Below are 13,677 nucleotides of genomic sequence, written 5' to 3'. Positions count from 1 at the left end.
TGCATAGATCCATTGATCAGTGAATTCTTACATTTGGTATCGTGCAGCAAAGGCCCTTTGAATAGACAGAAAGAAACTGTGATGAAGTGTTTTGTGGGGACAAGTCACAAAAGTCGCAAAAGGGATTGTGCTGGTTTTGGTAGTGGGCTGCATGTGCAGGATATCTGCTGGAGGGGCAAACACCCCCCCCCCAACCTAGACATAAATTCCTGCAACAAAATTCCCAGTGCAGAGCTCCAGTCCAGGCATTAAAGGTAAAGGTAAAGGTACCCCTGCCCGTACGGGCCAGTCTTGACAGACTCTGGGGTTGTGCGCCCATCTCACTCAAGAGGCCAGGGGCCAGCGCTGTCCGAAGACACTTCCGGGTCATGTGGCCAGCGTGACATCGCTGCTCTGGTGAGCCAGAGCCGCACACGGAAACGCCGTTTACCTTCCCGCTAGTAAGCCGTCCCTATTTATCTACTTGCACCCGGAGGTGCTTTCGAACTGCTAGGTTGGCAGGCGCTGGGACCGAGCAGCGGGAGCGCACCCCACCGCAGGGATTCGAACCGCCGACCTTTCGATCGGCAAGTCCTAGGCGCTGAGGCTTTAACCCACAGCGCCACCTGCGTCCCAGTCCAGGCATTGGGATCTACCAAACTCAGCTTTGTCTGGCAGCAGCATCTCTCCAGGGATTCAGGCAGAGGGTTGAACCCAGGACACCTGCCTGCCTGCCACACCTTGCAGGTAAGACCAGATGTGTCTGTATGGATGACACCCTGGTTTCTCTCTCTCTCTTCGAATCATAGTCAGAAGGGACCCCAAGGGTCATCTAGCCCAATTCAATGCAATTATTATAATTATAATTTTATTATTAATGCCCCACCCATCTGATTGGGTTGCCCCAGCCCATCTGGGTGGCTTCCAGCATATATAAAAACACAGGAAAACCTTTAAAAGGTTCCCTATACAGGGTTGGCTTCAGATGTAATATTATTATTATTTATGCCATTATACCATTATTTAAAAAACTTAAACATGCTGTCAAATTTAGGGTGTGAAATTAATGCTTCCCCAAAAAGACCTGACTATTTGCAGGAAGGGAAGTGAAAGGAAAATGGATAACACTTTCTTTGACACAACATCCCCTAGTCCCCCCCCCCCCGCGACCTGGGGCTCGAGCCCATGACCTTGAGATGAACAGTCTCACGCTCTACCAACTGAGCTATTTGAAATAGTTGGAAGGGACCCCCAAAGGTCATCCAGGCCAACCCCCCTGCAATGCAGGGATATTTTCGCTGAACGTGCTGCTCGAACCCAGGGCCCTGAGACTCAGAGGCCCGCGCTCTACCCACTGAGCTCTCCCAGGGTTCAGACAAGCAGTTGACAGGGAAGCAAACCGTTCTGCAGGGATGGAAACCATGGCAATCATTTCTGAAAGGCTGGCACCCTTTGGGTATCAGCTCCTGGGGCAGAAGACACACACGGGCCCCGGAAGTGGGTGCATGTGGGGCTGTGTCCAGACTGATTTCACCCAGGGATAATTCAGCTGCAATTCCTGCCTAGCGGCGGGTTGGGCTAGATGACCGTGGGGGTTCCCTTCTGACTCCGCAATGCTAGGATTTCTACAGTTATTTTAACCATGGAATTCTGTATACCCATTTAACAGCTTCTCTTCTCTTTCAATCTCCACCTGCTCTGATCACCGCTCACACATTTTGAAATGAAATGATGATCCTAACTGTCCCCCAAATTAAAGATGCAGCCCCCCTTCGTGTCCAAAGAGGGCCCCCCCAGACACAAGGGGCCCCCATCTCTTCCTGCAGGGTTTGCACTCGTCTCCCCAGAGGCGCCGCTCTGGGCTGCCACCGCTTCCGCCGAGACGCAGCAGCTTCGTTTGCAGATGCTGTGTTTGCATTTTTTAAATATGAAAAAGGGAAATATTTGAGTCTGCTCTGCTTTCCCCTCCTGGCTTGAGTAGGGCTGGCGCAACTGCAGCCTCTTAACTGCCTGCAATCAATGCCTCAGCGGTGGAGGAATAAACCCAGGAAACTGGCAAGGCTGGGATCCGCTGGCCCCAAGCAGAGAGAGAAAAATTCTCCTCCCTCTCTTGTGACCCTCGTTTTGACCTGTGGAACTCCCTGCCACAAGAGGCGCCTGCCAACCTGGATGGCTTTGAAAGACGCCGAGACAGAAACACAAAAAGGCTTGGCTTCCGAATCCCTGTTGCTGGGAACCGCGGGTTCGAATCCTGATTGCCGTTTTCCGCAACGGGCATCCGCTTGGCCCTTGTGGGAACAGAATGCCGGGCTCGATCCTGCAGACTTTGCTTTACGCAAGCCCCAAAGCAGGGCCTACTCAGGTGTGCAATTGTAGGGACGAGACAAATCTCCCGGCCTGGTTTTGCATTATTACAGGCACACAAGAGAAATGCAAAATTCAGCTATTTCTCTCCCGATTTTCTTCCTGTTGCACCGGCTCCGTTTGGCCAGCAGAGGAAGCCGCCCTTGTCTCCCTTCGCCTGCCCATGTATGGAGAAGAGAGAGTCTCCTGGAGGCCACAAGAGCCTCTCTAGCCTGGCATCCGGTTCTCAAAAGCCGGCTCCGAGTGCGAGACCAGCTCTCCCCGCCTTGGTCTCTGGCAACTGCAACCCAGAAGCATCGCTCCCTCCGACTGGGGAAGGCAGAAAGCAGCCCTCAAGAGCCCTCTCCTCCGCCAGGGATCGGGCCCCATCCTTTTTGAAAGCCAGTGGCAGGGAGTTCTGCAGTTTAACTCTGCGCTCTGCGAAAAAGGGGCTTCTTTAACCTGTCCCGAATCCTGCAACGTTCAGCTTCTTATGTAAGATCATAGAATTGTAGAATTGGAAGAATCACCTAGCCCAGCCCCTTGCAAGGCAGGATTATTCGTTCACTGCCAACCTCGCAGGGAAGAAAGCACACCAGTGCAAGCAGACAAAGAGGTACCACTGTGGCAGGAAGGTAAATGGCATTTCCATGCGCTCTGGCACTCATCACGGTGTCCTGTTGCGCCAGAAGCGGTTTAGTCCTGCTGCCACGTGACCCAGAAAGCTGTCTGTGGACAAACACCGGCTTCCTCGGCCTGAAAGCGAGATGAGCGCCACAACCCAATAATAATAATAATAATAATTAGTCACCTTTGACTGGACTTAACCGTCCAGGGGTCTTTTACCTTTATCTTTTTAACCTATTCATTTACTGCACTGCCTGGAGAGCTCAGTCGTTAGAGCATGAGACTCTTAATCTCCAGGGTCATGGGTTCGAGTTCCTGGTTGGGGGAAAATTCCTGCATTCTAGGGGGTTGGACTGAATGGCCTTTGGGCCAACACAAGTGTGGAGGAAGATTCGGACCCAGGCCTCTCACACACACTAGTTGATACCCTGAAGCGTGGGCCGCACGCTGCCTCCTGAGAGCGTACAGAGTGCATTCCCAGGAGGCAAACAGGTGGGATATAAATGCAGCAGGTTAAGAGAAGGAATGGATAAGCACGTGCGCTGAGGCCCCTCTTCCTGACTCCCCTGCAACCACACACACTGTTGCAATGCCCATTCATGCTCCGAGTGCGATTCCCGCACACTTCCCTCATCTCCCCTGTTGCAAGAACCGGCTAGCTTGCAATTCTAGCCCAAGCAAACGAGGTCCTGGTGTTTTTTTAATTTTTAATAAATTGAGAGCCAGCTTCCACAAAAAGGCAGGTTTTCCTGGGGAAATGGAGGCAGAGAAACCGAGGGAAGAGGGCCTGGTTGGGTTGGAATCTTGTAGAGGTGGAAAAGGGACCCCATGCGGTCATCTAGCCCAACCCCCTGCAATGCAGGGATCTCTTTGCCCAAAGGTTGGGTTCGAACTCACAACCCTGTGATTCAGAGTCTCTTGCTCTACCGACTGACCTGTCCCGCTTCATCCCCCGGAGCGTGGCCCATGGGTTGCCTAGGGAGCACCCACCCAAGGGTGCCTGGGAGATTTGCTGCCGATGAGCTCCAGCCCAACTTGGGGGCCACCGTAAAGCAGACCGCGCTGGCCTAGGAGGGCCTGATCCACCATCAAAGCTCTCCTTACGAGCCCAGCTGGCAAAGCAGGGGGAATCCGGGTCTGCAAGGAATTATGGGGAGGGGGTTTGCGCAACGAAGCGATGCTGGGGGGTCACGAAAACCAGCCAGGCTCCCGCGCAGCAGTAGAGGATCGCGGGGCCAAGTCTGCGCAGCGCCCTCTGCCAAAGTTCACTTGCAAAATGCAATGCGGGCAGAGCATCCCCCGAATGTCGCCGCCGCCGCCGGACGGGGCGCCCCCTGGCTCGCAAGGAGGGAGCTGCACTTGGGGGGCGGAGGGAGAGGCGGGCGGGGGCGCGCGCGTGTCGTGTGCGCGCCCGGCCTCCCCGCCCCGCTCCCCGCCCTGGGCCGGCCCCTTCCTCCGCGCCCGGCGCCCTCGCCGCCTTGTGCTCGCTCGCCGCTCCGGAGCAGCGCCAGATCCGCTCGCGCCGCCGCCCGCGCCACATCCGGATCGCGCGTCCCCTTCTTCCCCCGGGGTCCCTTGCAAAGAGAAGCAAGCCGCCGCCGCCGCCGCCCGCCCCGTCCAGGCGTTTGCATCCGGGCCCAGCAGCAGCAGCAGCAGCCTCGCCGCCTCCTCCTCCGCATCCCTCCGCATCGCCCTCCGCGGCCATGAGCGGCTGGAACAGCTACATCGACAACCTGATGGCGGACGACACCTGCCAGGACGCGGCCATCGTGGGCTACAAGGACGTGCCGTCCGTCTGGGCCGCCGCCCCGGGGAAGACCTTCGCCAACATCACGGTGCGCCCCGGGGTTGCGGGGAGCCAGGGGGCGTGGGGGGGGGGGCCGGCCTGGCCAACCAAGGGATTTGCACCGGGGGCGGGAAAGAGGAGGAAGGGAAGGGGTCCTCGCCTTCGAAGGCGCGCCCCGGGGCGCTTGGGTTCCTCCCGGGCGAAGTTGCGGGGGGCGCGCGGGGCCTCGACAAAGCCGCTGCAACGAGGCGCTACCTGGGCGACCCTCCCCCGACGGCGGGGTTGTGGGGGGGGGAGAGAGAGAGGGAGGGAGGGGCTCTTCCTGCTCCCCCTCCCCCCCGTGCGCCTTTGTGCAAAGCGCCTCCGCCACTTCCTCTTGCAAAGTCAGCCTGCAGGCCCGGGAAAGGGGGGGGCGTGGGGGAGGGGAGAGGCGCGCGCTGCTCGGCCCCCGCAATCGCGGGCATCCCCCCCCTCTTCTTTCATCTCCCGCCCCCCTTTGCATCTTGCCCTCTCCCCGTTTTTTGGGGGGTGGGGTGGGGAGAAGCGCGCCAGGCGGCCGCGGTTCCTGCTTTGGCGACCGCCACCGCGCCCTGCCCGCGCCCAGCCCGGGAGAGGAAATGACTCAAAAGCCGGGGGGGAGGGGGGAGGAGAAGGAGGCAGGCCGCCCCTCCCCCCTCGGGGGGAACCAACTGGCGGGGGAGGGGGCAACACCCCCAAAAAAGCACCCTCCGAGCGGGTACCCCCAAACCTCTCCGTGCGTAATGGGATCTTTCATCCAGGCCCAGATTTGCGGGGTGGGGTGGGGGGGCGGGATTTCACTCCCGGCTCCCTCGCCGTCGTGGAAACTTCGGCGGGAGCGGGGCCAACTTTTCCACTCCCCCCCCCCCGCCAAGTTTGCATGGCTTCCAAGCCGCTTCCCGATCCCCGCGGGCCACACCCAGGCGCCCGGGGGCCACGGCCGCCACGTGCCTTTGTGCGCGGGGCGGAGGCTGAGCCCCGGCACCTCTCTTGTCCTCTCTCTCTCTCTCTCTCTCTCTCTCTCTCTCCCCCCCCCAACCACTCCGCGATTGCGCAAGGGCGTCTAGCCGGGGCTGACTCGTGGCCTGACCCGCCGCGCCCCACTCCACCCCGGCCCCCCAATTTGGCAAAGGGGTCTGGAGATCCCGGCCAAAATCGTCTCCCGCTTTCCTTGTTCGGATCCGGCACAAAAGCGGCTCCCCAGTCCCGGCAAAAGAAAGAAAAGACTGTCTGAGCTGAGTCTTGGGGGGGGGGGGGACGACCTCCCTCTGCACCGTAGGGCTGGCTTCTTCACACCCCCCCCCCCCGGATGTGGGGCAAGCGCGCCTCCCTCTCTCTTTCTCTTTGCAAAACAGGATACAGGTGGGGCTTTTGCGCCGCAAGAAGCGTCGCTTGCAGGCCGCCTTGGAGAGACTTTCAAGAGCGCAAGCAAACATGCCCCCCCCGCACTTCTCTTCCCTCCCCCCCCCCCTTGCGCAAAGGCCGGGCGGAAAAGTTGCAAAGTTCTAGAAACTCTTCCCCCCCCCCCTTTCTCTAGGGCGCTTCCGGCGCGCAGAGTGGAGCCCAGAGGGAACTTTTGCAAAAAAAACCAAACCGCCCCGTCGGGGCATCCATCGCCTTGCTGGGTTTTTGGGTGCCCCCCCTCTCCTTTCTTCTTCTTCCCTCTTCCTCCCCCCCCCCCCAAAGTGCCACGTCTCCAGACCTGGATTCCTTTCAGCTGCGGCTAATCTCCGAGCAATCCCGGCTCTGGGCCTCTGGCAGGAATCTTTGGGGGGGACGGGACGCGAGAGATTTTGCTGCGAGGCCTGGGTGCATTTTTTTTGCATTTTCGTTGGAACTTTCCTGCGGGGAGAGGGGGGGGGGTGTGCGTGTCTCCCAACCCTCCATTTCCAAAATGTGGGGACCTGTGCAAATAACAAAAATACCCCCCCCCCCCAAAAAAAAAAAAAAATTCCAGATCAATTCCTCAGTTCCTGCTTTCCAGATCCTGGGTGAAGGATCCCTTTTTCTCTCCCCCCAGCCCTGGAAGAATCTGGAGGCATGCTTTGTTGGAGCTCCTTCTGGGGTGGGTCTCAAAACAGCTGGCCTGGGGGTGCCCCCTGCAAAGGATCCACTGCTTTCCCTTGTGGATCCACTGATCGACCTTTAGGCTGCATCTTGATGTTTTAATGTTGTATTTTAATCTTGTTTATTAAGTTGTATTTTAATCGACTTGTTTTTATTATTGGTTGTTAGCCGTCTTGGCTGGGGAGGGTGGGGTATAAATAAAATTTTTTTTTTTTATTATTATTATTATTATTATTATTATTATTATTATTATTTAGGATCCACTGTTCTCCCTGTGGAGGAGAGGATCAAAGGACTTTAAAATCTCTTCTTTTCGCCCCCAACTTGATTAAGGGGATCTGTGCCCCCTTTGCTCAGTACTGGGGGGGAGGCAAGGCCCCACAGCGCTCCTAACACGCCCCCAAAGAAGGCCTTGGCTTCAAACTTCCCAATTCCCCACCTTAGCGGAAGTGCAACGTGTGTGTGTGTGTGTGTGTGTGTTTGTGACTTCTTCCGCAGTTTCTCACTTTTCTCCAAATTTGGCAATTGAGCTTCATCTCTCCTGATTTTTTTTGGGGGGTGGTGTTATGTGAGTTTGGGGGGCAGAGATGGGGCCTGCCTTTTCAAAAGTGGCCACTTGGGCTAGCCTAACCCCCCAACCCAGAGATTCCCCCCCTTTAACCGACTGAATCCTGGGGGGGGGTCTGCTGGAGGGACCCCATTTCTCCCCTCTGGGGGCAACTGGAAGGGTGCACTGCCTGCCTGGGCTGGAAGCAGCAGCAGCCCAGGCTTCTGCCATTCCCTCCTGCCCCCTCCTCCTCTGTTCCTCGGAGGGGAGTGCGGCGCAATGGGCGGAGGCGGCCAGGCCTGCCTCCCCCCCCACCCCCCGCTGCCTCTTCCATTCTTCCATCCACTCAGGGAGGCTATTCTGTGTGTTCCCGCAGTTAATGTGCAACCTGGGAACTGGAGTCACTGCCAGCCCAGCCCTAAACTGGCACTGTTGGGGGGGGGGAATAAAATAAAGCTTGCTGTGCACTCAGCCCTGTTCCTCCTCCTGGGGAATTGGGGGCAGAGGAGAGAGCATTTGGGGGGGGGTTAAAGACCTGAATCGCAGCAGGTTGGGCTGGATGACCCCTGGGGGTCCCTTTTTCCAACGGGAAAATTCTGAGCTGTAAACTGCTTGCTGTGTGTATAAGGAAGGTCTCCTCTCTCCCCCCCCCCCCTTAAGCAGGGGCATCAATTATTAGAGCGCAGCTGGGGGGCGGCAGTAAGCTCAGAGAGAGTATTTGCAGGGCAGGGTCCACTTCAGATTCCCCCCCCCCAAAAAAAACCCCTGATGTCCTACATATCTTGGGGGGCAGTAGGCTGCCTTGACGGAGAAAGTACCGGCAAATTCTTCTGCCTAACAGCGGGTTGGGCTGGATGACCTGGGGGGGGGGTCCCAAAATTCCATATGGAGACATACATCTAAAACAGGCGGGGGAGTCTGCAGTTGTTCTCCCCCCCCCCAAAAAAAAGACCCAGCCATCCCTTGAGCTATGGGGTATGCTGACTACATTCCCTTCGTTGAAGTGGGAGGGGGGATGGAACTGCACCCCTAGATAATGGGGGGCTTCCAGAGGCCATGGCAGCGGGGGGGGGGGCTTAGTCCTGGGTGGAGAACGACCTCCCCGTACATAAGCACACTTTGGGGGGAGGAAATTGACCCACAAACTGGACTTAGCAGTGTCCAAGTTGGGGGGGGGAGAGCCTGGAAAAGACTTCGTCTTCTCCCCCCCCCCCCAGCAAAAAAACAACACCCCTGGATTTCCCCTGTTTTCGTTTGGGTCTTAATGGCCAGACCAGGAGACAGAGGGTGGTTTGTTTGCAGGGCCAACAGGTGCTGGGGCTCCATTCCAGCTTCCAAGGGGGCAGGAGAGAAGGGGCTTAATTGGGGGGGGGGTTCCTTCTGTCCCTCTGCCCCCCGTCCAGACCCCCTTCGCCCCACAAGGAACAGTTGCTGCCTGCAGCTGCTTTTTGGGTGTCCTCAGGCGCAAAGGTCAGCCCCATGGCTTGCGCTGCCCCCTTGCCCCCCCCAAAAAAGATCTGCCCCCCCTGCATTAGAGGGGGTTGGGCTAGATGACCCAAGGGGGTCCCTTTTGGCTCTGCTGCTCTATGCCCCCCTCCCTGAATCCCCATCTTCATTCTCTGGTTTGGCACTGAAGTCCAGTGGTTCCCAAACTTTTTTGGGGGGGCAGAAAACTCACACCCAGCACCCCCTATTTTTCACAAAAGCACCGCTCAGATGAGAGGCTTGTATTTTCCCCCCAAGGCAACAATTTAATTGCCCAATCAAATAAAAAGTAAGCTATTTAGCTTAATTGAGGAATAATAATAGTTTTACTATTTTGTATGTTTTATTTTTTGGAGATTACATTCAGTTGTACATTTCTCTCGTTCTTTACAGTACATTCAGAATTATACCATGTATATATGTTTATTGTGAATGTATATTTCCCTTATTTCTACCATTGTGATCTCACAATTATTACTTTTAAATTGTGTTGTACATATAATTCGCTTATTCCCCATACATCTTTTCTTAACTTTTTGCATTGACTCAAGTTCGTAAATAATTTTACTGTTTCTTCTCCCCCCCTTCCCCAAAAAATCTGGCTGGCTTTCCCAGCCCACCAAACTGACGAACTTGATCCAAACTTTGCTAGATTCCTAGACTTGAAAGGGGACCCTGGGGGTCATCCATCCCAACCCCCCCCCCCGAATTGCAGCTCAAAAATAACCCCTGAGAATCCTGGAATCGTAGGGTTGGGGTTCCAGCGGTCATCTATCCCAACCCGCTGCGAGGCAGGAATCTTTGTCTCGGTGTGGGTCTCGAACCCAGGACTGTGAGGTTCTACTGACTGAGGCGCATCTAATCTGTACCCTTGCCTCTTAATATGCCCCCCCCCCCCAAAGATGCTAAAGCCATTTGAGGGTCTGTGGTTTAGTTTTTTTTGGGGGGGTGACTCAGTATTATGGCTTTGAGGCTGTGGATCCTCACTTTCCCCCCTCTTCTTTTTATTTTGCCCCCCGGCAGCCGGCGGAAGTGAACATCTTGGTGGGCAAGGACCGGAGCAACCTGTTTGTCAACGGCCTGACTCTGGGCGGGCAGAAATGCTCGGTTATCAGGGACAGTCTGCACACGGACGGCGAATGCACCATGGACCTCAGGACCAAAAGCACCGGCGGGGCCCCCACCTTCAACATCACAGCCGCCATGACGGCCAAGAGTGAGTTAACCGGGGGGGGGCACCCCCTCCTCTCCCCTCCCCAAATCTCCTTGCAGCTGTCCATCTCTTGCAGAAGGGGCGACTTGCATTCTTTCCCCCAACAGCTGTGTGTGGGGGGGGTGTCCCTCTGTTTCAAATGGGGGGCGGACAGCTGTTGCTAATCCAGCCCCCGGCTGGGCAGAGAAGGCGGCCTCTGTTTTGCCGCCGCGGCAGCTGCAAGGGGTTGTAAATCTTGCTTAACGGGAGCTGGGTTTTTAGCTGGAAGGAAGGAGGGATGGGATCCCTGGGGGTCATCCAGCCCAACCCGCTGCAAGGCAATGGAGAAGAGTCTGGCACCTGAGGTTGGGGCGCATTGTAGGGTTGGCGGGGACCTCCAGGGGTCATCCAGCTCAAGGCACTGGCCGTCGGTCAGGGATGCTGTAGCATTGCAGGGGGTTGGGATGGATGACCTCCAGGGGTCCCGTCCAAGTCAAATTTGGCATCCTTCGCCTGGCACGGCTTCTGGCTAGCGGGGTGTGGCTGTTCAACTTGAAGGTAGCCCCTGGTTCTGGATAGAGGAGCCCTGCAACCTTGAAGTTGCACCTTTGAAGAGTCCTCCTGGATCAGGCCCATCCTAAGAAGAAGAATAATTAAATTCCTTGTAGCCCCAGCCGCTCTGGGCAGCTTTGCGCAAAATCTAAAAGCCTCGCTTTCCTCTGTGAATTTTCCCTGCCTGATCTGTCTGCGCTTCCTGCCTCTTGTGGCAGGGAGTTCCGCAGTGCTTCACCTTTGGCCTGCTATTGCAGAGGGGTTTTCCACTTTCCAAGGCTTCTCCTTAAATGTCCCTGAAGGGGATCTAGGGGATTTTGCAGGACCCATAAAAAAGTCCAGGGCTGTTTATTGTGTCTTTATCTCTGTCGGAAGCTGCCCAGAATGGCTTTAGTGCCCTTACTGTGGTTGGACTACAACTCCCATCGTCCCTGGCTGCTAGGGCTGATAGGACTTGTAGTCCCACCCCAGTTGAGGCACCCCCATGGAAAGCAGTGCAAATTTGGTGCTTCTCAAGTTTAGTCCCCAACTGTGGTTGTACTACAACTCCCATCACCCCTGGCCACCGATCCTCCCTGCTGCGGACGATGGGACTTGTGGTCTGACACCCGCTGGGAAACCCCACCATCTACGGCTTCACCGATTCAGCGCTTTTCGATCTCTGCCCCCACCTGTCTCTTAGACTACATCTCCCATCATCCCTAGCATGGGAGTTGTAGTCCTCGCAGAGGACGATGGGAGTTGTAGTCGGACCCCAGCTGCGAACCCTACACGGAAGGCAGAAACTTATCAGTGCCCCTCAGCCTTGCTGCCGGGGGACTCCCATCTGCCACGACCATCGACATGCCCATCCCACTCGCTGTGGACGATGGGTTTCGTAGTCCCTCTGCCCCAGCTGGAGAAAACTGCAATTGGCGGAGCTTGAGCTGGAGAAACGCAGCGTCTGGGTGCAGATGGACCCCCCCTTCTCCTCCTCCTTGGGTGGTTGGGGGTCTTAATTTCCTTTTGCGCTGACCCCCCCCCCCTCTCGTTTCTCCCCCCTCCAGCGATAGTCCTGGTGATGGGCAAGGAAGGCATCCATGGCGGCTGCGTGAACAAGAAGTGCTTTGAGATGGCCAACCACTTGCGGAGGTCGCAATATTGAGGCCCCCCCTTGCCCCCTGCCTGCGGTACTACTGAGGGACCGGGGGGGGGACACGACGCCCACGGGGGGCTGCCACCGCCCAGGACCCCCAGCCCAGCCCCGGCCTGACCAGCGTGGGACACCCACCCCCCACCCCCCCCGGCGCCGGACCGCCACTCTCTTCCTCCTCTTCCCCCCCCCCCCCACTTTTCCTGCTTTCTCAACGGTTGTTATTTTTTTTTCTACCCCCCCCCCAAAAAATTGCACCCCCTCCTCCCGTCTCTCTCCTCTCCCCCCCCCCCCCCCTCGGGCCATTTTTTTCTATCACGAGAAATCCTTATCGCTGCCAAATTTTCTGATGGTTACAAGGTGTAGCTTTTTTTGGGGTGAAGAAAAAAGAAAACTATATTGGAACAAGACGAACGAAATAAAAGAGAAATTGAATTCTGAACGTGGTCGTGGTTGGTGGTGCCATGGGGGGGGGCTGGCGCCCAGCGCAAAAGGTACTGGGGTAACTGGGAGCCCAGTTTGAAGGGAGAGCGTCAAAGCCGAGCAATAATTTGGACCAGGTCCAGCGCTCTAACCACTAGGCCTCCGCTGCCTCGGACGTTGTCAATGGACAAAGAGTTGGGGGAAGAGCCGGGCTTGGGGGCAGGACTCCTGGGTCCCTGACGCCGATGACAAGGGCCCATCTCCCTTAGGCTGCGGGAAACAATGGTTCAGCCGCAGGCCCAGCACAGAAGGCGCCTGTTTGGCAAACAATGGGAACCGCCAACCGAGGTCCCTTTGTCCTCCTTGCGGACACAAGTGCTGGTTGCGCCGGGCGCCTCGGGGCGGGGAAGGAGGAAAGCGGGGCTGGACTGAGGGTTTCTGGCAAAAAAAGAGTGCGCAAGACAAATTGGCGCCCTCCAGAACTATAACTCCCGCCAGCACGTTGGGCGCCACGAAGGGAGTTGTGGTGCGGAACGTCTGGAGGGTGCCAGGCTGCGGGGCGCCAGCCCTAGCAGGTCCAGTTGCTGCATACGATGCCGTTTTAGGAGCAAAGCAGTCAGGCGTTGCTGCGCTACAACTCCCAGCCTCTCCTGCAGGGAAAGGGGGTGCTTTGGTTCCCAAGAGGCGGCGACAGTGGGCATTGCACTGGGCCCCTCTGCCCAAAAGCCACCTGCCCTCCCTTGTAGCCGGCCCCTGCTTTGTTTAGGAAGGGCGGAGAGCGCCTTCCCCGCCTGGGAGTTGTAGCGCAAAGTCCACTCGCCGGGCCTGGCCTGGCCTAACCCTCCTTGTCAACACTGGATGTGGCCGATGACTCATTGTTTGGGAGCCGTTGCCATGCGCTGCTTTGGGCGTGTGCCGTTGCCCTGGCATCGGACGGCGCCTGGCCAGAGCCCGGTTTCTGCATCTCGAAGCTGTTCTAGATCCCAAATTGTGGAGTTGGTGAGGGACCCCCAAAGGCCATCCAACCCAACCCGCTCCTAAAATGCACAGAAAATCCTTGAGCCCTGCTGAAAACCCTCCAGCGGAGGAAGACTCCACCACCTGCAACCTTGTTTCTCTAGGTGCTATTGGTACTACAACTCCCATTATCCCAAGCAAGGTGTGGCTGATGGGAGTTGTAGTCCAATACATGCCAAGTTGAAGAACATGGCATGAGAGTGTCAGAAGGGAGCCCTGGAGGGGGGGGGACGCACATCTATTCCAGCTTCCAGACCTAATGGGGTGTCTCTATGGGAAATAAAAGTTGTTGGCCGTTGTGGCAGGGAGTTCCACAGGTTAACAGTGGACATATCTGTCCTGAATCCTGCAATATTCAGCAAGATCTAAAGAGAAAAGCTTCTTTTAGAGCATGATGCTGATAAAAGCCAAGGTTGCAGGTTCAAATCCCCGTAGGGATTGGCTGCCCGTTCCCGCATTGCAGGGGTTGGGCTAGATGACCCCCCAAGTGTCCCAACTACGGTTTTTGC

General features: G+C 56.8%; 1 protein-coding gene across 1 annotated transcript; it reads left to right on the top strand.

The window, feature by feature from the left end:
- Positions 1–4,381: 4,381 nt before the first annotated feature.
- PFN1 (profilin 1) lies at positions 4,382–12,170 on the top strand. The gene is made up of 3 exons (XM_083707245.1): positions 4,382–4,784; positions 9,876–10,068; positions 11,643–12,170. Exons 1-3 carry the CDS (start codon positions 4,653–4,655, stop codon positions 11,738–11,740), a joined length of 423 nt encoding a protein of 140 aa, XP_083563371.1. The 5' UTR covers positions 4,382–4,652; the 3' UTR covers positions 11,741–12,170.
- Positions 12,171–13,677: the final 1,507 nt, after the last annotated feature.

This window comes from Podarcis gaigeae, assembly GCF_964106915.1.
Source record: "Podarcis gaigeae genome assembly, chromosome: 13".
NCBI classification, from domain to species: Eukaryota; Metazoa; Chordata; class Lepidosauria; order Squamata; family Lacertidae; genus Podarcis; species Podarcis gaigeae.
The sequence above is the reverse complement of the archived record's forward strand: the minus strand, read 5'-3'. Positions and strand labels throughout refer to the sequence as shown.

Coding starts and splice junctions, on each gene's coding strand:
- PFN1 (XM_083707245.1), top strand. CDS start 4,653: ATGAGCGGCTGGAACAGCTACATCGACAACCTGATGGCGGACGACACC. Junction 4,785..9,875: donor AGACCTTCGCCAACATCACG/GTGCGCCCCGGG, acceptor GCCCCCCGGCAG/CCGGCGGAAGTGAACATCTT. Junction 10,069..11,642: donor AGCCGCCATGACGGCCAAGA/GTGAGTTAACCG, acceptor TCCCCCCTCCAG/CGATAGTCCTGGTGATGGGC.